The sequence below is a fragment of the Belonocnema kinseyi genome, chromosome 8, assembly GCF_010883055.1.
Source record: "Belonocnema kinseyi isolate 2016_QV_RU_SX_M_011 chromosome 8, B_treatae_v1, whole genome shotgun sequence".
NCBI lineage: Eukaryota > Metazoa > Arthropoda > Insecta > Hymenoptera > Cynipidae > Belonocnema > Belonocnema kinseyi.
In genome coordinates this window covers 65,491,354-65,513,368 of record NC_046664.1, presented here as the reverse complement: position 1 = coordinate 65,513,368, position 22,015 = coordinate 65,491,354, and the positions used below count along the sequence as shown (strand labels likewise).

General features: G+C 35.1%; 2 protein-coding genes across 4 annotated transcripts in view; one reads left to right on the top strand and one right to left on the bottom strand.

Moving 5' to 3' along the window:
- Positions 1 to 20,075, top strand: part of LOC117179178 (cytoplasmic polyadenylation element-binding protein 1) — a 51,320-nt gene extending 31,245 nt beyond the window's left edge. Inside the window, exons 4-12 of one of the 3 annotated variants that reach the window (XM_033370908.1) lie at positions 1,970 to 2,253; positions 2,338 to 2,419; positions 3,069 to 3,441; positions 9,816 to 10,042; positions 10,222 to 10,314; positions 10,405 to 10,570; positions 10,763 to 10,890; positions 18,406 to 18,486; positions 18,587 to 20,075. In XM_033370908.1, the coding sequence (XP_033226799.1) occupies positions 1,970 to 2,253; positions 2,338 to 2,419; positions 3,069 to 3,441; positions 9,816 to 10,042; positions 10,222 to 10,314; positions 10,405 to 10,570; positions 10,763 to 10,890; positions 18,406 to 18,486; positions 18,587 to 18,754 (1,602 nt within the window). In that variant the 3' untranslated portion in view covers positions 18,755 to 20,075. Of the gene's footprint in view, positions 1 to 1,969; positions 2,254 to 2,337; positions 2,465 to 3,068; positions 3,442 to 9,815; positions 10,043 to 10,221; positions 10,315 to 10,404; positions 10,571 to 10,762; positions 10,891 to 18,405; positions 18,487 to 18,586 lie in introns of all 3 variants that reach the window. The other 2 variants (XM_033370907.1, XM_033370906.1) reach the window with 2 other exon arrangements.
- Positions 20,076 to 21,447: 1,372 nt separating this feature from the next.
- LOC117177666 (protein CIP2A homolog) overlaps positions 21,448 to 22,015 on the bottom strand; it is a 97,055-nt gene continuing 96,487 nt past the window's right edge. Inside the window, exon 11 of the mRNA XM_033368483.1 lies at positions 21,448 to 21,576. The gene's annotated coding sequence lies outside the window, so the exon portion shown is untranslated. The remainder of the gene's footprint in view (positions 21,577 to 22,015) is intronic.

Sequence of the window (22,015 nt, the reverse complement as noted above, 5' to 3'; positions counted from 1 at the left end):
CTAGTCGGGAGTGGTGCTGACTGAAAACAGATGATTTGGAGCGATTCGCGCGCCATATGTTGGTCATTCTAAGGACTTATTGAACTACCCTCGTATCATGTATGATTGAGAAAGTATTAGAATTGTCCGAAATATGACACCACAGTTTTTCAACGGATCTCCACGTTTCGAGAGCACCCGAATCCGAAAATCAAGTTTTTACGATGGCGTCTGTCTGTCCGTCCGGCTGTCCGTTCGTAAACACGATAACTCTCGAAAAAATAAGCGGATCAAATCCATCTTTGGCACACTTTTTTAAAGTCATAGAAGAAAGGACAAGTTCGTTAACCAGTCATTTTTGATAAAAATTCAAAAATTGAGCGCACTTTGACAATGTTTGAGGCCACTTTTTTTTAATTCGAAAATTCTGTGTACGGATATTTATCGTATTAAAAAGGACAAACAATTTATCCTAATGACTAATAATTTTAAGACAAAAACGCACTATACGAAAAAAAGTCAAGAGAAGAAAAACATTCATTTTTGAAAGCCCTACAAGATTATCATAAGAAATTTTTGGATTTTCTTGGAAAATTGAAAATTCGAATTTTTATTGCACAAAAAATAATTAAAAAAAAATTCCATTTTGTGGTCAAACTGTGTAGGATACAAAAAAAGATGAATCAACCAAAATTGTTATCCCAAAAAAGATCTACAATTTCGTTAAGAATCATTTCTTGATAGGATGCGTACTTTTTGTTTGATTCGTGGAAAACAACAGTGAAAATAAAAAAAAAATTAAAAAATGTGTGGAAAAACGACGAAAGTTACGAGAAAAAAAAGATTCAACAAAACCTGTTTACAAATGTCTGTCGGAAATCGAGTGCGCAGCGCGATTGTCACAATGGCAATGTGTACCTTAAAGCCTACAGAGCTTTGAGAAACTTAATCTTTGATCATACTTAATTAAGTAGACAATTCAGAATATCTAGATGCATAAAAATGCTGTCATCTAAATAAGATCTTTTTGATAAAGTTTTATTCAAGCATTACAAACGCAAAGAATAAATATCCGAGCGCGAAGCGCGAGGTAACCCATTATCGAGCGCGAAGCGTATGATTCAACCGTCGCGCGCCCTAGGCGCGCTCAAACTTGCGAACCGCGCCCGTAGCGCGCAATGAGAATGTGCCCGTGAGGCGGGCAAATTTTTTAATTAATAATTTTATTATTTTAGAGTTTTAAAAATTGAAGAATTGCAGTTTCAAATTTTGGAATTTGGACAATTTCAAATTAGAAGCGCTTGAAGTTAAACAAATAACATATATAAATAATTAAATTGAAGGCGTGCAAAACTAAATAATTTTAGATTGAAAATTTATAAATGTGAATTTCAGTTGCCTAATCTTTTACAATTTTAATTGAAACTTTGTAAACTGTATATTTTAAGATTCGAATCGTTAAAAGTTTACAATTTGTAATTAAAAACTTTAATAGTTTTATAATTAAATGGAGAGCGTTTAGCATTCAATATTTTTAAAATGAAAATGAGATAATTAAAATTTTTAATGTTTATTTTGAAATCTGTCGAATTCTGATTAACCGAAAGCAGTTTAAAATGCAGTTTGAAAACGTGCAACTTGAATTATTTAAAAGTTAGAAGACCTTGAAATAAAAATTGTTTAATTATGATGGCTTTTACTATCTGAGCGTGCAGTTTAAAGTGTTTTTTTTTTAAATTTTTTCAGTGTTTAATTTTGAAAACTTCGAACTAGTAAACTATTGAAAATTTAAGTTCAAATGGTTTAATTTGGAATGCTATATTTACAACTTTAAACGCCTCAAATTTAGAATTGTTCCGCATTAGATTCGTTAAATGGAAAATATTTTTTTGAATACATACTTAAAATTAGAAATTGTTTATTACTATTTTGTAAAGTTTAAATAAAAAATATTATAATAATTTGAAATCATTCCTATTCCTTCTTACAGCAATTCGAGGAAATTCGCGGGTATGGAGGAAATTCCTCTGTTGGCCAAGAAGTTCCAAGTTCTCCAACTTCAGTAACTACGCCTGGAAGTCCCAGCACACCTGGAAGTGTTTATTCCAACCCTCACTCCTTTAATCCCATTGCGTGCGGCAGCTCTTATAACTCTGCTTCTTCTTCACCCCCGAATCGTTCACAATTTCAACATATGGGGGATCTGGGATCTCCACCATCTCCGATTAATTCAACGTACTATGGCAGACCTATACGGGGTTCTCCACCTTACAGGTATTTTAAATTCTAATTAAAATTCAATAACTAAGAAAACAATACGGGGAACTCTAATTGCACAGAATTTGTCCTCTTTTTCAGCGACTGTAGCAGTCCATCCACGGATTATTCTCATATGAGTGGATGCAATGGGTCCCGTTCTAATTCACCTGCTGATTCGGAGGCAAGCGGCGTTAGTAGCATGGATGGTTCCCTTTCCGATATTATGGTAAATTTAGAAATCCAAACGAAACTTTCTTTCGATTTAGTTACAAGGGATTAACCACTCGACTTTTGAGCATACACCATATTCTAAGATTTTAAATATTTCAAAAGATTTCAAAGACGCCAAAATAGTTTAGAGATTCCAAAATATTAACAACATTTCAAAACTTGAAAGATTGCAATAATATCACCAAGACTTGCACACCCGATTTCAATAGTAATCAACCCCTCGTTTAGTTATTGACAGAGCAGAAATATGCTTCACATAATAATTCTTCTTTTGACGGAAATTTTCTACAACATAGCAACGAAACAGAAATAAAGTTTCTTTTGGGTCCGTGGATAAATTATTCTTCACTTTAAATGAAAAACAACTGTTCAAATCTAGCCTGTCTGCCAATATTAAATTTTCTTATATTATATGATGACGAATATTTTAATTACCTTAGTATCGGATATTAATGGGCCCACTCCTTTAAGAATTATTCTCCCAATACTTTAATGCAATATACAAATAATTGAAGCTTTGTATATCCAGTTTTAAAAGTTCGCAATTACTCTTCGTCTACTTTTTTTAAGTAGTTTATACATTTTTGAATTTGTTACAGAACTGTTTATCGTTAAACTCGTCATCCCACCAATGTTACCCTCAATCCCTGAGCTCCCTGATGTCGCCAGAAATGGAAATGTGTCCAGGAAACAGAGCAGCCGCTTTTCAGCGCATGGCAGCAAAGAAATATTTACCGTCACCACACCAACAACACCAGCAACAATATTTTCACCATCATCCGCATAATCATTCCCGGAATCATCATCACACTCAGCCACATCCTGGTAGCTTTTTGAATTCGTACTTGTCCTCGGAAAAGAGCTGTTGTCCCACTGTCAATTCACATATGATGATGCGTTCTCCGCAACCACCAATTCCCGATTTCTATATGTCGCTCGATCGAGCTGCACGCTGTCACAGAAATGCAGCTGGTAAGTAGAATTTTTAAAAATAATAATCAAATTCAAATTTAGGTAAATTTTATTTATCATTGTTGGGGAAGTTCCTCAAAAAACACACAAAAAACTCGTTGCAAATTATAGTTACTTTTTAGAAAAAGTAACTTTGTTACAGTTACCTACTGAAGTAACTTAAAGTTCCTTTAAAAGTAATTGCTTTTATGCCGAAACGGAATGGGGATGTTGCATGAAATGAGATAGAAAGATTTTTTGATTCTACAGTAACTCATTTTTTTTGTTCCAAGAAGAAAGAATTTTTTGTTGAAGAAGAAACACGTTTTTTTTCTTGATAAAACTTGAATATTACTCCCGCTTGCGGCATTTTTCGTTAAACGGATAGATTGGCTATATCTTTGTAACGTCATTATTGACGGGAAAATTAAAACTACCCAAATTATGAAAAATAAAAAAAAAAGTAAAAATGGTTTCTAAACATGAATTTTAAAGTATAAATGTCCCTAGAATCAAATCCAGCTAAAAACACTTCTTAGCTATTTATCTACCTTCTTTGGGGAATTCGCTGATTTCTAAATCCGTCCATTGTTTATATCTTTGACACCGCTTGATTCGGCTTTTTTTTATTTTTCGTTTTTATCGGTTTTTGGCATTAATATATTATTGATTCACTGCTTAAAGTTTCTAAAAATATTTTGATCTCATTTAATACAACATCTCTATTTCGGAGATTATTAATTAAATATTATGTATTAATTACTATTGATAATTTTATGAGGCCGGGAAATGACAGTGAATTTATTTGTTGACAGGGAATTTACCAATTTTTATAAAAAAAAAATCTGTCCAAGTTTGATTTGAACATTTTTTTTTTTAAATAGTTGAAATTTTATGTGTTTCAATTAGTATATCATTACGTTTACAAATGCGTAATTCGATAATCTTTCATTTAAATAATTCCGTTTTGAAGGCTTAAAAAATCAAAAATTATAAGTGTTGGAAATTCACAATTTTGAATTCAAAAAATTCTGATTGATCAAGTGTGAATATAAATTATAATGATTTTTTAAATTGAACTTTCCGATTTTAACGTTAAAATTTAAACCGTTTCAATTGAAAAGTCTTAGCGGTTGAACAAATGTGAACATCCGGTTGAAACTTTATAAAGTATTTTAATCTATAGAATAACTTCAAAATATATATGCATAATTATTATTTTTTAGTTATTAATTAATTAATTTTTATTTATCAGCTAATTATGATGTTCAAATTTATTCAATTTCATGTATTGTTTCAGTCTAAAATTTGAAAATTAAAAATTTTTTAATCAGGAAAAAGTCCGGTTGCTTAATATTTAGAAATATTTTTCTGTTTATTTAAAATCAGTAATTAGAAAACAAATATTCTAATCTAAGCAACAACAAAAATTGAACGTTGCAATTTTAATTATTCTATTTGAAAACTTTTATCTTGCGAGTAAAATGGTTGAATTTTGTTATACAAATAAATATTGAACACCTATTTTTCCTAGAAAGAATTCGAGTAAGTTGAAAAGATATTTCGAAGTTCTGAATAGATCCAAAATTAATGTAAAATTTGAAATTATTTCAAATAATTTAAGCGAAATGTCTACGCATACCGACAAAATCCGACTGTTCGTACCGAAATTTCTGTGAAAAGAGCCCTGAATAGCCTAATTTAAAACAAAATATAGGTATTGAAGATTTTGAACAAAAAATTTAGAAGCTCCTTTAGAATTGTAAATGGCTTCAAAACAATAAAAAACATTTTATTAAGATTCCTAAGAAAATTGAAAATGATTTTTTTATTTTAAAAAGTTTTAAGGGAATATTGAACATGATGTTCAAAATTGTCACAAATGAATCTAGAATATTTTAAGGAAATATTTTTTATTTTGCAGAATTTTAGGAAAAATTTAGCAAATATTCTAGGAAAAATTCAAATAATTAAAAAAATGTTTAGAAGTTCTTTAAAAATTTCAAAAATAATTTAAAATTTGATAAAATTGAATACAACATGTAGATGTTCAAAGATTTTGAAATAAAATTTTGAAGCTTTTCTAAAGATTTCTGAAATATTTTAAATTAAAATAATAGAACTTCTAATCCAAGGAGTGTTCAGTTTATAAAAAAATGTAATCGCTCAATTTTATTGTTTCTAATTTAAAATTACTTAAAAATTGTATGAAAAATGTTTGCGAACTGAGGAAAAGCCGGGAAATGGCCGGGAATTTTGTTCTTTGACTAAAACGGCCACCCTGTTATATTTTTATTTTTAAAAACAGGGTGTCAAGTAACCTGCGGAAAACCTGAAAATGCCAAGGAATTTTTTCCGTGCGTACTTAAATATGTTATGAAAATTGTAATATTAAATTAAATAACGATACTTTTTCATTTGTAAAATTAATTTTGTAGCATTAAATTTATTTACTTAATTAAAATATTTTGTTACAAATGTTAATATGCTAAATATGCACTGAATTTAAGTACCCTGTGAAAATAATACAAAAATTTGTATTAAGGCCATGTGATGAGTGGGTTACGTGACCAGATTCCTACCTTACCGCAACTTTTTGTATTTCTCAACTTATATTCACACGAAACGCCACATCGAGTTGAAAGTTTAGGATACTAAACAAGAAGCATGAAGAATGGTGGGTCTCGTCCTAAATTTGTATAATAATGAAAAAAGTTTTTTGTTGTAAATAATTTTTTTTGCTTTTTTTATAATTATTGAAGTTTAGGACCAGACCCATATTTCTTAGTGCTTCCCATTTATTATCCCAAATTTTCAACTTGATGTGGCGCTTATTGTGAAAATAATTTGGGAAATAAGAAAGGTAGCGGTAAGGTAGGAATCTGGTCACGTGACCCACTCTTCAGATGGCCTTAAGGGCATGTGATACTTACAGTTTCCCCGGCTTTTTTCCACAAAAATGAAAATTTTTAAAAACTGAATTCGGAGATGCTATAAAATATCATAACGGACGTCCTCAGACTCTTTTTGAGGGCTAATAACAAAAAAATGTATTGTGCTAAATAAAATTGTTATGCATATGCATTATTTTGAGGTTACGTCGTTTTTCATATCTGCCTTTCTGATAATCTGGAAATTATTTATGAAGTAAACTTTTTTGATTGGCTGCAAACAAGGTTAGTTCCGGGAGATTAGTTACTATGTTTATTTGTAAGTCCAAAGTTTTCGTCCAAAAATATTGTTTAGTTTGGAAGTAACGCTCGGGTGAATTGTGACACATAAGTCGAAATATACACACACGTTGTTAGCAATATCAAACAAATTTTGATAAAAAATCACAGCAAAAAGTGTGCGGGGACGTCCGTAAGCATGTTCGCTATCATTTCCCAGATTTTGAAGGCAAAATATTTCTTATCCTAGGAAAAAGCCGGGGAATCTAACACTGAAAAAATCGATACTATTTCCTAAGCGCTATGCAAATTAATCACATTTTGTTAAATTAAAACTTTTTTTAATTAACCCTCAAAAAAAAGTGTGTGGGGACGTCCGTTAGCATGCTCGCTATCATTTCCCAAATTTTTAAGACAAAATATTTATTATTCTAGTAAAAAAGCCGGGGAACCTAAAACTGGTAAAATCGACAATTTCCTAAGTATCAGATACCCTTAATTATTCATTATTTTCATCAACTTCATAGACTTAGCAACAAGTTTAAACATTGATTAATTAGTATTATTAATTTCCTAAATTATTCGAAAGTGATAAATTTAGTAAATTAATAATACTAATTAATCAATGTTTAAACTTGTTGCTAAGTCTATTGAAGTTGATGAAAATAATGAATAATTAATACAAATTTTTGTATTATTTTCATAGGGTCCTTAAATTCAGTGCATATTTAGCATATTAATGTTTGTAACAAAATATTTTAAATGAGTATATAAATTTAATACTACAAAATTAATTTTACAAATAAAAAATCATCGTTATTTAATTTAATCATGCAATTTTCATAACATATTTAAGTGCGCACGGAAAAAATTTCTGGTTATTTTCATGTTTTTCGCAAGTGAGTTGACACCCTGTTTTTTTAAAATAAAAATATAACAGGGTGGCAGTTTTAAGCAAAGAAAAAAATTCCCGTTCAGGGAATTTCTTATACTATTGAGCAATTTCATATCCTTTCCTAAAGTTACTTCCATAAATTAAGGAACATCTTCATTTAATTTTATTGTAAAAATGTTTTTCAGAATTAAAAATCAGAATATTTAGCGGCCTCTCAAGCCCATTTTTGCATAAAATTGCCTTTTTTATTTAAATCGTCGTACTTGATTATTTTACTTTGAAATACATCCTTTTTATTATTTTTACTGAAATACATCACAGCGATTCTTCACATAATTTAAACAAAATATTTAATGGCCTTGCAAGTCCGTTTTCGCGAAAAAATTCTTATTTTATTTTAATTGCCGCTGCCAATTGATTATTTTGTTTTGAAATGCAGAATGATGAAATACGTGCATTCCAAATTAAAATAGTTAATAAACGCTTTCTATTAAAACGGTAATTTTTTGCAAAAAGTGGCTTGAGAGAACTCTAAATATTGTATTCTAATCGGGGAATTTTTTCAGAATTTGAGTAGACACACTGAAAAATTAACAAAAACAAACGCCTAATAAAATGCTTATCTGAAGTTTTTATTAACTGCCTGTAACCTCTAAAACTAAAGTAAATGAAAACACGTTAAAAATTACAGATAAATTTGAACTAAGTTATTTTACAAGTTACTTGTTTTAAAATAAGGAACTTCGTTACTTCTAACTCGTTACTTCCTAACACTGAACTTTTTACAATTAAAATTACTTTTAACGGAAATGTAATTTGGGGAGGACGAAAAAAATTCGAATGTTTTTTCCTCTCTATTTGCAGATTTTAATTCAAATTTTAATGAATAAATGCTTTCAGTATCTAAAATATGAAAAATTGAAACATTTTATACTTCAAGTAATTAATTTTTTTTAATTTCCAACATTTATTGATGATTTTGTATTTTTATATTTTGAATCCTTTCTTTAAGACCATGTGACGAGGGGTCACGTGACCAAACCTGGTCTTCGATTTTTCTTTCCCAACTTACGTCTAAACGAAATGAGGTATCGCTCTGAAAGTTTGGGAAATGAAAGAGGAGGTAATAAAGTCCTTGTCTCTGCTTTGTTCCGGTGAAAATTTTGAGAAAAAATTGACAAACATGGCGATAAACATGGCAGCGCCCACATGTTCATATTTTCATGCACAGTTTGTCGGCAAAAATGCTCGTGCGCATAATCAAATGGCACATCGTAAGATGGCGACTCTCCCCACTCATGGAATTCTCCCCCCTTCCGTGGATTCAACCCCGCTCGCCCAAGTTAGGTTGGCATGCCTAGTCCCGTGTTTCCTATGTCCATGGTTAAAAGTCAAACACTCTCACCGTAAAACCTAAATGTGTCCGACGATAATCATTATTTGCATAAACTTTTTTCTTCCCCTAATTCTTTGCAAGGCCACAAACGATCCTTTAATATTTATTAACATTTCCCGAAAAAAATTTCCGCATTATTTAAACTTTTATTTCTCAATATGGGTGAAAAATATTGATCTTAGGGCTGACTTGATCAGCTGTTACACGCATCACATGGCCTTAAGTGAGGAAAATAATCGTGAAAATTTGCTAATTAGAAAAGTCTGGGGTGTGAAAATGCATTTTAAATTATAAAATCACCACTGTTTAAAAAAACTTCAATATGAAAGTTTAGAAAGAAAGTAAAATTAAAACATAAAGCTTATGTCTTTGAAGTTAAACAATCTAAAAATGGAGTTATTCAGAGTTAATAATTCGATTAAAAAGTTTTACTTAAAATGTTTTGTTTTAAACACCTCAAAAACTAGGCATTTTTCAAATGGCTATGTGCAGTTATCAAACCGTCCACCCAAATTCGTAACCGTTTTCTTAATATAAAAAAGTGCGTGCCTAGACCCGGGGTGTGCTTACGTAGTCCCGGTGTCCTCTAATAGTCTATAATTCTTATTTGTTTTTGATACTTTTTTTTTAATGATGTGTTAAGTTGATTTAAAAACCAGAAATTAAATTTTGTTCTATATACTAAAATCGGAGATAAGTTGGAAGTTTTTTTCTAAACAAGTAATCCAAAAAATTGGATAGAGACAATCCATTTTTATCAATCATTATTAAGGTATGTTTTCCTAAATTTATTGAATTTCTAAAACCATGTTCGGTCTTTTAATTCGAAATCTTAGCCATAATGGAATTATAAGAAATGAGAGAAGAAATAAATATTGTGAAGATTTTAATGTTTTTATGTTTATTATAATATGAATTTCTTTTTATTTTCTAGCACTATGTGAAGCTACACGAACATGGAGAGGAATTTTGCCGCAGCGTACGCAAAAACCGACTGGCTACTCTCCTAAAGTTTTCCTTGGCGGAGTACCTTGGGACATTACCGATGCCATGCTGGTTGCAGCTTTCAAGCAGTTTGGACCGATTCGCATCGAGTGGCCTGGAAAAGAACAACCAACTCAAAAAGGATACGTCTACATAATTTTCGAATCTGAAAAACAAGTGAGTAGCTTCATAAATTAAAGTATTCGTATTGATTCCGAGACTTACATTAAAGGACCATTTGATTTTGAACATTTACTTCAAATGTACATATACGTTAATGCTTTTCATAATTGTGTTGCAAAGTAATTATAAAATATAATGAGAATTGTAAACAAATATTAATTTTTTATTTTCAGGTCAAGGCTCTGCTCTCATGTTGCACACACGAGTTTGCGAATGGCGGTAGCTGGTTCTACAAAATCTCTTCGAAACGAATGAAAGCCAAGGAGGTAAAATATGACGTATATTTCAGGGGTTTTTAAACAATTCAATTTAAGTATTTGAACATTTGTCTAATACTTGGTTTTTATTTATTTCAGGTACAAGTAATCCCGTGGGCTTTGAACGAAAGCAACTACATTAAATCTTCCTCTCAAAAATTGGATCCACAGAAGACTGTATTCGTCGGAGCTCTTCATGGAATGATGACTGCTCCTGCATTGGCTTTGATCATGAACGATCTCTTTGATGGAGTTATTTACGCTGGTAATTAGAAGTCCACTAAATATCCTTTTTTCAAATTACAATAAAAATTTAATCCCCAAATCTAAACTTATAAACTGGAATTATTAAATTTAACTATTCTTATTGGTTTTAAAACTCCAAATGTGCTTTTCTGCTTATTACATTAAAAATTGTAGACAATAATTAATAAACTGGAAATTTCTCTTTTCACAGGAATTGACACGGATAAGCACAAATATCCGATTGGATCCGCCCGTGTGACATTTGACAACACTTGTTCATACATTAACGCCGTATCTGCCGCATTCATTGACATCAAAACCGCCAAATTCTCGAAGAAGGTAATTTTTTAATTTGTCTTTATGTTTCACATAACATTCTGGCCTTGAATTTATTAATCTTGAGATCACAATTTATAGCACAGATTTTGAATCTGAAAAGATTCGAGAATTTGAATTTATATTTCCGTAATTTCTAAATTGTTCAGGCCTACAAGTCAAAATTTGGAAATTAAAAATATGGTATATTTGAATTTGTTATTTTAAACTGTTGATGTTGAAAAAAGCATCTAAGTTTCTACATATAATTTTAAAATATTGAAACCAAAAACAACAAAAATTTCAAAAGATTTCTCGAAGATTTGGAAAAATTGACAAAGTTTTCAAATTCTTCGTAAAGATTTTAAAAGATATAAAAAACTCACAGATTTCAAAAGATTACAAAAATTTCAGGAAGGATTTTATACCAGAGTTCAAGAGTAATCAGTCCCTCGTTTGATATCAGTTAAAGCTTAAGATGTTTAAATTTCATGGTTTGTTTATTTTGAAAGTATAGTATTCCAAGTTTTAAACTCTAAGCGCTTGACATTTTAAAAAATGTATCAGACAAGCATGCAAATAAAAAAAATTGCTCTTCAATTTAAATAAGAAATGTCTGATTTTATAATTAAATTGATGATAATGTTGAAGTACAGTAAAGTGAAAAGTGAAATTATTTGAACTTTGAAGAAATCAATTTTTAGCAACCCTTTTACATCCAGTGAAAATTATATTCTCTATTTTGTATGTACTCTCTCCTTTTTACGGTTTAAGAGTCATTACATGTTTTCTTTGAAACAAATCGCATGTACACCAAACTCTCGCTTTCAGTCCCCCCATGCCCGGCCTTCCTAGAACTCCAAGGCCTCAATTATTGTATCATTCAGTTTTTAATGCGTAATTCGAAAATCTGTCACAAATTTTCCATTTTCGATTTTAATTTTGAAACGTACATTTTTTAAAAGCTAAAAATAAGTAGGATTTAGTTGTTCAAATGTGAATATAAATTATAATGATTTTTAAAATTGAACTATGCATTAAGGATTAAGAAGTGAATAATAATTGATTTTGCAAAGACAATTTGGAATCAGTTCAAAAATTAAAAAATGTCCTAATTTTTACGTTACAAATTAAAGTGTTTCAATTGAACAGTCTCAGTATTTAAATAAAGGTTACGAAATGATTGTTCATGTAAAATCAGTGATTATAAATAAAATATTCAAATCTAAACAAAAAACTAAACTCTGAACATTACAATTTGAATTGTTCTATTTGAAGAAATTTAATTTACAGGTAAAATGTTTGAATTTTTAGGTATAATAAATATTGCACAGCCTTCAAAAAATTTCGAGTTAGTTAAAGAGATATTTACAAGATCTGAAGAGATTCAAAATTGATAACAAATTTCAAATGCTTTCAAATAATTTAAGCGAAGTGTACATATACCGACATAATCCGGCTACAATCGTATCAAAATTTCGGTGCGAATAGCTCACGGCCTAATTTAAAAGAAAATAATAGAAGTTTCCGCATTTCGAACAAAATATTTAGAAGCTTTTTAAGAATTATGAAGTGCTTCAGAATAATAAAAAACATTTTCTTAAAATTCTTAGGAAAATTGAAAAAGATCTGAAAGATTTTAATGAAATATTTTTAATTTTTTTAGAATGAAAACAAATTTTAGAAAGAGTTCGAATCGTTGAAAAAAATGTTTAGAAGTTCTGAAAAAATGTCAAAAATATTTTAAAATAGTTAGATGTTTCAAGACTGTGAAATAAAATTTGGAAGCTTTTGAAGGTCTTTTAAACTATTTAAAATGCAAATAATTTTAATTATAATTTAAGGTAGTCCGGCTATTGGATCGATCAGATGAAAAATCATTAAAATCAGTTGTTTTTTTTCGGAGAAATGAGTCTTATTCAATTAATGCCTTTTTTAGGGGCCCTTTTCAGGTTAAAATTTGAATGATCCCTGTTTAAAGTCGTGTCAAAAAATATGGGATCTTATGGAGAGGCCTTTCGCGGGCTACAAAAATGGTTAATTTTGGCTTTAAAACGCGTTGAATATTGTTAGGAAAACTTTTTTTCAGGCAAACCTAATTTAGTAATTGATATCCTAGCCAAATTTTGTATTTAACTCCAAATTTCAGAAAAAAAGAATGGACATAGCTTTGACTAGCTCTCACAATAGTCGGGCTTCTTCAAGAAGTGTTTAGTTTACAACAAAAATTGATTTGTTGAATTTTTAATATTTCTAGATTAAAATTGCTTAAAGTGATTTGCAGCTCAGTTTTTGTAACTCCAAATGGAAGAATTTTTAGCTTCAGAGTGCAAATTTTCTAATTACATTGACCGTGAAAAGAATTTTCGAACCAGGAAATGACCGGGAATTTTTTTATGTGATTAAATTGATCAGAGAAGCATGCAAATAAAAAATTTTAACTTGATAATATGCCTCCCTGAGGCGGCTCTGAATGATTACGTTTCGATCGCCCCTAATTCAGTACAAATCTATTTGAAGGAATCCCCCGACACTGGATTGAAAGCAAGAATTTGTTGTAAGAGTTTTTCGATCTTTTTGGATTACTATTATTATTTATTCACAAAACAACACTTTAATTTATTTATTATATATTCTGGGTTGAGACCGCCACAGCCCCTGACGCTTGGGTGATCCCGTTGCGTCCCCTTATAAGCCTTAAGCATGGCCCCAAAGTTCTCTCCATAGAGAGAGGACCGCGGCCACGTTATTGGCCGATATTTATGACTCACTGATGCAGAAACTGCCTGTGAGTGTTACACATTTCCCCGCAATCGCGGGGCAGTGACAGGGGATATGAGTGGAAGTCTCATTGTCTTTTCCACTCAGACGACAGAGGGGACTTTCCTCAAGCCCTACCTCATGTTTGTGGTACCGGAGGTTTCCATGTCCTATAAACATTTCTGTTAGGATTTTGAATACCTTCCTTCCGAACTTAAGAATATCTTTTGCTCGATGAGGGTTTAGCTTTGAACCCAAGAGTGTTTTAGCCTGCCTGCAGCCAGAGACCGCATCCCACTCATTCTGATGTTCCTGGGTCAGCCAACTGTTAATATCTTCAGTGACCGACCTACTCGAAATTCCTACAACTGGCTCAGGTCCAGTAAAATTTTCCTTTGTTGCTACCTTGCTAACCTGTCCGATATTTCATTGCCTCTGATACCACTGTGTCCAGGGATCTAGAGCAGAATGACTCGGTTTTCTGCCGCTAGCTTATTCAGTGCCTCAAACACTCCCATATTAGCAGCGATGTGGTCGTCATTCCATTCAGAGCCGCGGTAGCAGCCCTGCTATCTGAGCAGATACGAATGTTCCTTTTTCCGCGGTACTCCATTGCCTTACAGGCGCACTGGAGCAAGGCCATAATCTCAGATTGTAGAACAGTTGCGTAGGACCCCATCGCAATTGTGAAGCCCATTCCGTTCCTTCTACGGTATACACCTGCTACACCGTTCCCTTTATTCCTGGAGCCATCTGTAAATCAGTTGCCTCGGTCACTGGGCAGGTGTGCCTCACTGTTAGCCCATTCCTCTTTTGTAGATAGGCTAACTCGGTACTTCTTGTCGCAGAGATAGCGACATGTGGACATTTTGTCCCTGAGCATGCTTAGTATCGGCCTTATCGCGATGTTGATTGGTATCCGCATAACTGTCGAGATACTGGAATCGTTTACCATATTTAGTCTCCAGGCCGCCTTCGCAGCCGCGGATTTTATGGTGAGATGGAAGGGCTCCAATCCTATTAGTGCCCCCAGGGCCATCGTAGGTGTCGACTTCGAGGCACCAGTGATACCTCTCAGAATCAGTCCCCTGATTCTTTCCAGTCGGGACTTCACAGTAGAAAGTTCGACCCTGGTCCACCAGACGACTGCCGCATAGATTAGTCTGAGTCGTAGGATAGCTGTATAGATTCACATAAGTATCTCCGGTTTCAGGCCCCAGCTTTTTCCTATGGCTCTTCTACAGAGCCATAGAGTCGCTACTAGCTTCTTGCACTTGTTTTCCAAGTGCTCGTTCCATGACAGCTTCTAATCCAGGATGAGTCCTAGATATTTGGCTTGCCCTTTGATTTCGAATTTTTGTCCCCCCAGTTTCAATATACCCGTAGTTCTCCACTTGTACCTTCTGTTGAACACAACTGCATCCGTCTTACTCGGATTGACTGATAGTCCAGTCCCCTTACACCATGAATGAACTATTCTTAGTGCTTGCTGCATTATTCCGAAGAGCGCATCCAGATGCTGGCCGCTCACGATAACTAGTATATTGTCTGCATAGCTTATGACGTGGAAGCCCTGGCTCGTGAGTTGATGAAGCAATTTATCTAGTACCAGGCACCACAGCAAGGGAGATAGAATGCCCCCCCCCCCCCCGCGGACATCCCAAGTCAACGGTTCCACATAAAGTGGTATCACCCTTGGTCATTGTTAGATTCATATTAGCCAACATGTGGCAGGTCCATTCCACGACTGCAATAGGCACCCCATGTGCGATCATAGCCGTCCAAATCACATCTCCAGAGGTGTAGTTAAAGGCTCCTTCGATGTCCATGAAGGTTCCAATCGCTAGACCTTTCTGCTTTAGTTGTCCTTCAATTAGGTCAACTGCAGTGCTCAGAGCCGTCTCGGTCGAATGACCAGCCCTATAGGCGTGTTGTTGCTTGTGAAGAGGACTACTTGACAAGACCTTATCGCGGATACATCTGTCCACGAGTCTTTGCACTGTTTTTAGTAGGAAAAATGTGAGGCTAATGGGTCGGAAATCCTTGGGTGAAGTATAACTGATCCTGCCAGCCTTCGGAATAAAAACTACTCTCGCACCCCTCCATGCCACTGGAAAATAACCTAACGTCAGACTAGCCCTAGCAAGTCTCACCAAAGGCCCAATGATGATCTCACCAGCTCTCTGTAAGAGGACTGGGTATATACCATCTGGGCCGGGAAACTTGTAAGGACTGAAGAATTTTAGGGTCCACCTGACACTGTTTCGAGAATAGCATCCTGATTTCGAGAAAGCAGCTTGTCTAGTCTGGCCGCCTCTGCTCCCTTCTCGATATCAGTGCAAAAGTTGGTCCAGCTTTCATGCTTTGCCTTGCGTATTGCACTCCTATACTCATCCCTCATCGATGTGAATGAAGTCCACAGTTTCTTCGTTTTGCCAGAACTGGCACTTCTGAACCTCTCTCTGGTTTGCCTCCGAAGTTCTTCGAAATTCGAGTTCCATCAGTGTGTCTCTCCAGCCTTTCGGACTTTCAAAAGCCGACAATTACTTTCATAAGTGGATTTGATGGCTTCCGTGAAAAACTCGGCTGTCATCTCCAGGGTATCAACGTCTCTAATTGACCTAGACATCCCTGAGAGTGCTCTTCTTAGCCCTGTGGAAAACTGACCCCAGTCCGTTCTCCTTGGATTTCTGACCCATTTAGGGCCGGTGGGCACAGCGGATTCCAACACGAACTCTATCAGTGAGTAATCTGAGAGAATGGGTTCGTCTGAGACTCTCCACTTCATGATGTTATCTGTAAAACTGCCGGTACAGAGAGTGATGTCAATGACTTCCTCCCTGACTAAATTACGAAACATCGGGGTGTTCCCCGTATTAAGAATATCTAAATCGGTAGTAATTAGGTATTCCAATAGGTCCTTACCTCTCGAGTTGACGCCTGTGCTACCCAACAGGGTATGGTGGGAGTTAGCATCGCACCCCAACAGAAGTGGTATTCCACCAGTGTACGTACCTCCACTGGTGGATTGGTATTGCTGTCATATGGAAAGTAAGCCGATCCCATGAAAATCCTTCCTATTCCTTTAAGATCCGTGACTATCACCATCAGGTCTCTGGAACATAGCTCAAGCAGCGAGACAACGTTGACCGGGAGCAGTCATTTAGGTCTGGCCCCGATCTTCCTGTTCACCGACAGGCCTCTCCCACCCTTGACTGGCCACTTTAAAGTTGACCTGTCCGTAGAAGGGCCTGTTATTGAGGGCCGCAAGAGCCCTCGCCTGTAACTCAGAAATTTGCAAAACTAGGAGATGTTTAAATTCTCCAGCTGCGTCCGCTTCCTGAGGCCTATCGTGCCTGACGCACCGCCAGGACGCTGTCTTAATTGACGGGTTGATTTTCTTCAGCCGACCGAGAACCACCTGCGGGTCCATCAGTTTACCTGGGAACCACGCCGTAGCCTTAACCATCTTCTGGAGCAACTCAACCCCACCCATCTTAAGAGATGCGCCTTCCCAAGGTCTTGTGTCGGCCAAAAACTTGTGTAGCAGAAATGGGTCTTGAATTTAGGCCACTGATCTGGGGAAACTCTCGAGCACCTTCCAGGTAGCCTCCCTGACAAGCTCTAGCTGCTCTGCAGTGAGCAACGAGTCCGGGTAGCTCTTATCCGTCACCACCACGGTCAGAGGGTCAGTTCTTTGAGCGACTGTCAGTCCAACCCCCAACGACTCCGTGTTCGTCGGCTGTTGGACCGCCTTGTGCCTCTTCAACGTCTTGGTTTCCCCCGGCGAGGTGCCCTCTGAGCCCCTTCCTCGCTTTTGAGCCTCAGTGCTGGTTATCGGCGTTGTGGTCGTCGATGTGACAGGTACTGCAGCTGGTCCGCTGCGCTTGCCTCCTCAGTCTCCTTTTCAGGGAACCGCTGATGCGTTTTTTCTTCTCGAGCAGTTGATTGGCCACTCCCGTTTCCATAGCCTCACGTAGAGGGGCCATCACACCCGAAGCTACCGAAAGAGCTGGGGGCACAGCCGCCGCCTGAGTGAGGCTTGCCGGAGAGACAGGTCGGGGTGAAAGGACCTAGCCCCTTTCCTCCCTCCGCCAACTCCCTTCCTCCTTCTTCTTTTTGTGATTTTGCGTGTTCCATTTTGGTTCCCACGAGTAGCTAGTGAAATAAAAGGTCCGCCCCTGCAGAGCCCCGCATGCAAGGGTAAGTCTAATTACTCGGGGAGGTCGTCCAATGTCCCCGAGAGGCCGTTAGGACACCTTCGTAAACCCTAGGTGCCAAAGAGCCATGGGCACGATCGCTCTACACCCATGACTTAGGGGGATGGTCACATTGAGCGAGAAGCTCAATGGATACCCCTTCACAGGCCTCCATACAAACGGAGGGCTGTTTCTTGGTCTCAGTGCGAGCCGCAGGTCATTCCCGTGCCGACTCCAGAGATTGGAGATCGGTCCGGGAAGGACCTTCACCCAGGGATCCAGGAAGCCCATGTTAGCTAGGCTCTTTCAATCTTCTATCATACTACAATCATGCATACCAGGAGAGCCCGTTTGTAGAGATCCTTTCCAAAACACCCAGGAGAGCCCGTTTATAGGGGTGCTTTCATCCATGTCCATACTCATGCAGGCCGAGGTCCGTTTGACCCCTATGTCCCACACCCTTAAGCCTCCCTACCAACTACAAGGTCTTACAGCCCCTAGGGGAAGAACACTTTAATATTTGTTTCAATCTATTTAAAAAAAAGCTCAACTAACACATTTTATACTTTTTTCTAATTAGATTCAAGTAGACCCTTACATCGAAGATGCTCTCTGCTCCGCATGCTCCGTGCAACAGGGACCCTACTTCTGTCGCGAATTGGTAACTAACTTAAACTAAAATCCCATTATAAATTGATATCCCTATTTTTCTTGAATTATATTTGTATGTTAACCTTTTCTTTCTTTCTTTCCTTTTTCAGATGTGCTTCCGTTATTTCTGTCGCAACTGCTGGCAGTGGCAACACTCAACGGATTCAATGCGAATGCACGAGCCGTTGACTCGCAATTCGAAAAGTAGTCAGATGATTGGAATGTCGTCGAATTTGGGAGCCAGCCTTTCCCGATTGTCCAGCAGCTCTGCGATTTAAAAAGCTCGTGTAGTCGATGCAGAGCCACGTTCAGTTTGTTTTGACTAGTTATTTGTATACGGACACTGCACTGATAATAATAATTTATTCTCAATTACGGTGCAAGCTCAGTTTTATCGCAATGAGCTGCGGGCAGCTGGTCTTGACGAAATAGGTACCAGAATTCATTTATAGTTAGCTATAAAATACAAGAATTCGTTTTGTTTCGTTATCTTTACTACGTGAGCGAAGCACGCAAAAATTGGAAGGTGTTGTTAGTTAAGGCGAATTTAAATCTCACATGGAACGTGGTCGATAATGTAGCATTCCACGTTTCTATGAAGACTATTTTTTTTTATTTATTGTGCGTTTATTTAGGGACTGCGTCTCTCGTTGTCGTTTTACAAGAAATCGATAAGTAGAAGCGCCAAAAGTTCCTCACAGCGATGATATGTGATACTTGTTATCATGCCTTTTGTCAAATTAAGGGCTCGCTCGATTGTGGCTTTTATAGTGACAATGCCTTTTTATCTGATAGTTCTTGATCATACTACGTTCAGAGTCGTGATTCACAGTGTCACTGCGATAGATCAGCCTATTGCGTTCTCAGATTTTTTATTTTCATCTCCACAGAGTTCCATCAAATCTTAAATTGCGTGATCTCGTTTTCTCGATTTCGATACTCGGGGGCGAAATTGAATAACTTTCAAACGGATATTTATAGAATATGGAATTATTTTGTCCTTTTGATGCTGTACGAAAGATTTTCTAAGATGTTAAATTTGGATTCGCGACGGAGGGGGGGGGGGGGGGGTTCTTTTTTTTAGTGATTTGATGAGATTTCTTGGAACTTGGAGGAGTTGAAAAGAAAACACTATTGTCCGTTTTGAGCAGCACGATTTTCGTTTAAATTTCGCAGTGCATTAGATACAGTTAATAAATTGTCGCCGATTAAAATTTAAAAATAAGTCTCGTCCAATTGGCGTGTTGCCTTTTCACGTCGATTGAAATAATGGGTCTCTGTTAGTTTTACATTAGATTTATACAGTGTATGAAGATAGGTAGACTGCCACTGTAGACTTAATTTATAATTTATAATTATTATTAGTCGGAGCGGAAGCGGACGAAATCCGCTTAATTTATTGGACTGTTTAATCGTTGACGAAACGGAGAAGTACATGGTCTACGATTCTGGTGCGGATTGTAGGAAATCGATTCGGTTTTTATTTTTTGTTACAATCTTACGTCTTGTATTTTGTTTCCAAAGCCATTTTCAAAATCGAGTTGCTCATATTTTGATATGATTTTGTTAAACGATGAAAATTTATACTTTTGCAGATAAGCTATGTTGTTTGCTTCTTTTTTTTTTTTTGCCAAGTTCTGTTCTTCCTTTTCCTACATCCTGAATGTTAGATTTTACCTCGTTATCAATTTTATCGACTTATCAATTTTACCAAGTTATTCATTTGGAATTTTACCGAGTTTTCAATTTTATCTCGTTATCAATTTTATCTGGAAGACTAAACTAAAGGCTTTCGATTGTTTTAATCAAAAGGAAAGTCTTGCGCTTTTACCAAAGATAACGTTTCTGCGTAAATGCAGCTTTAACAATTTAACGCTAAGAATAAGTAGAGAAATTATGTCGTTACTGTTTTTAAGTATATTAACGATCTTAGATAAGGTAATAATTGCGTTGTTCGAATAAAGTTTCAAGTTAAATTTAAGCATTTCTTTCAAATAGGAAGTATTTTAAGCATTGTTTTAAATAGAGGAACATAGCCCATTTTTTTTTATTAAGCCTTCTTTGACACTTATTCGTATCCCAATTGTAAAATCTTAATTTCTTCATCTAAAGAAATGGCGTGTTCAAATATCAAGGATCAAAGTTTATAATTTTTACAGATTACCAGAGATATTTTTCATTGTCCAATATTTAAAAGTTACAATTTAAATGACGTAGATGCGAATTAGAAGTTAAGTAATAAATATAAATAAGTTTCATTTAAAAATCGACCATAATGGAAAATGAATGAAATAATAATTTCCAACCTGTTTTGGACGATTTTTATTTTCTTCCGATTTTTCTATCGAGGGAAAGTAATATCAAAGAAATTAAAATTTGAAAGTGAAAGTAAAAGTGAAAGTAAACTATTGTGGGAAATTACAGGAAAATATACCTACATAGAATTTTTTAGTCACAATTTTTTAAAGATAAATATTTTTAAAAAATTGACGGAATAGACCGAATAATCAATGAAGCGGAAGAAGATATGAACAAGGTGGCAGACGAAGATTGGAACGGAATCAGAAGGATAGTCCACTTTTTCCTTCCATTTTTCTCCAAATCTGCGGTTATCTATATATTTGAGAATTTTTGCCATTTTTACCCTTTTTTTAAAATATTCAGAAATACGCAACAAAATCTAGGCGTATGCAGCTATGAGCATTGGTGCGGGTACAAAATGGCGATTTCTTATAGATTGAGTAGAGACCATATATATGGAAAAGCTTGCCTTTTGAGGTATGCAACACTCCACTGTTAAAAAATTAATTTTTTTGTTAGTATTAAAGCCAAGCCGAACGGTCATAAAAGTAAAAAAATCAATGTTTCTATCTAAATTTCAAACGGTGTTGAGAAAATTCGAACATCTGAAAAAATTACACCTTTTCTGCTGTTGTATTTCTTTTATATAACCAACCGTTTTGGGAAGCTGGAAATCTAGAAACGAATAGAACTTCGAGTTTCACGTGCTTCTTCAACAAAGCAGCCATCCCAGTGGGCACAAAATTTGGCGACGTCTTTGTGACATCCTATGTCCATGTCCAACATCAACATATAGAACCTGTACAAAGAAATTTTAAATAATGTTGGGAAAAAAATTACACTTCATTTTGAATTATTTGATCAATTTGATTGACAAAAAAAAAACGTTTTCCCTCTTTTCAACTAGTCTAAATTTGAATTTAAATTAACGTTTGTACGTCGTTTGCTTGTTATGGTAAACAAATTTTTAGTTTACGGGCTAATCATTGTTATCACGCAAAGTTTTTTTAGCAGGTAGATTTTTTAATTTACGGATCTTAATTTGTTGATGAATAAAATTCATCGGATAAGGTAAGCGTGCCAGTTATCTGAAGCTTAAGGGCATGTGACACAGCTAAATACCTATATTACCGACGACAGTTTTTCAGTTCACTGAATGTTTTTTTTGAACCTAAGAACTTTTTTTGTGAATAAAATATCGAGCTGAAACTTTGGGAAATGTATTAGAGTACAATAAA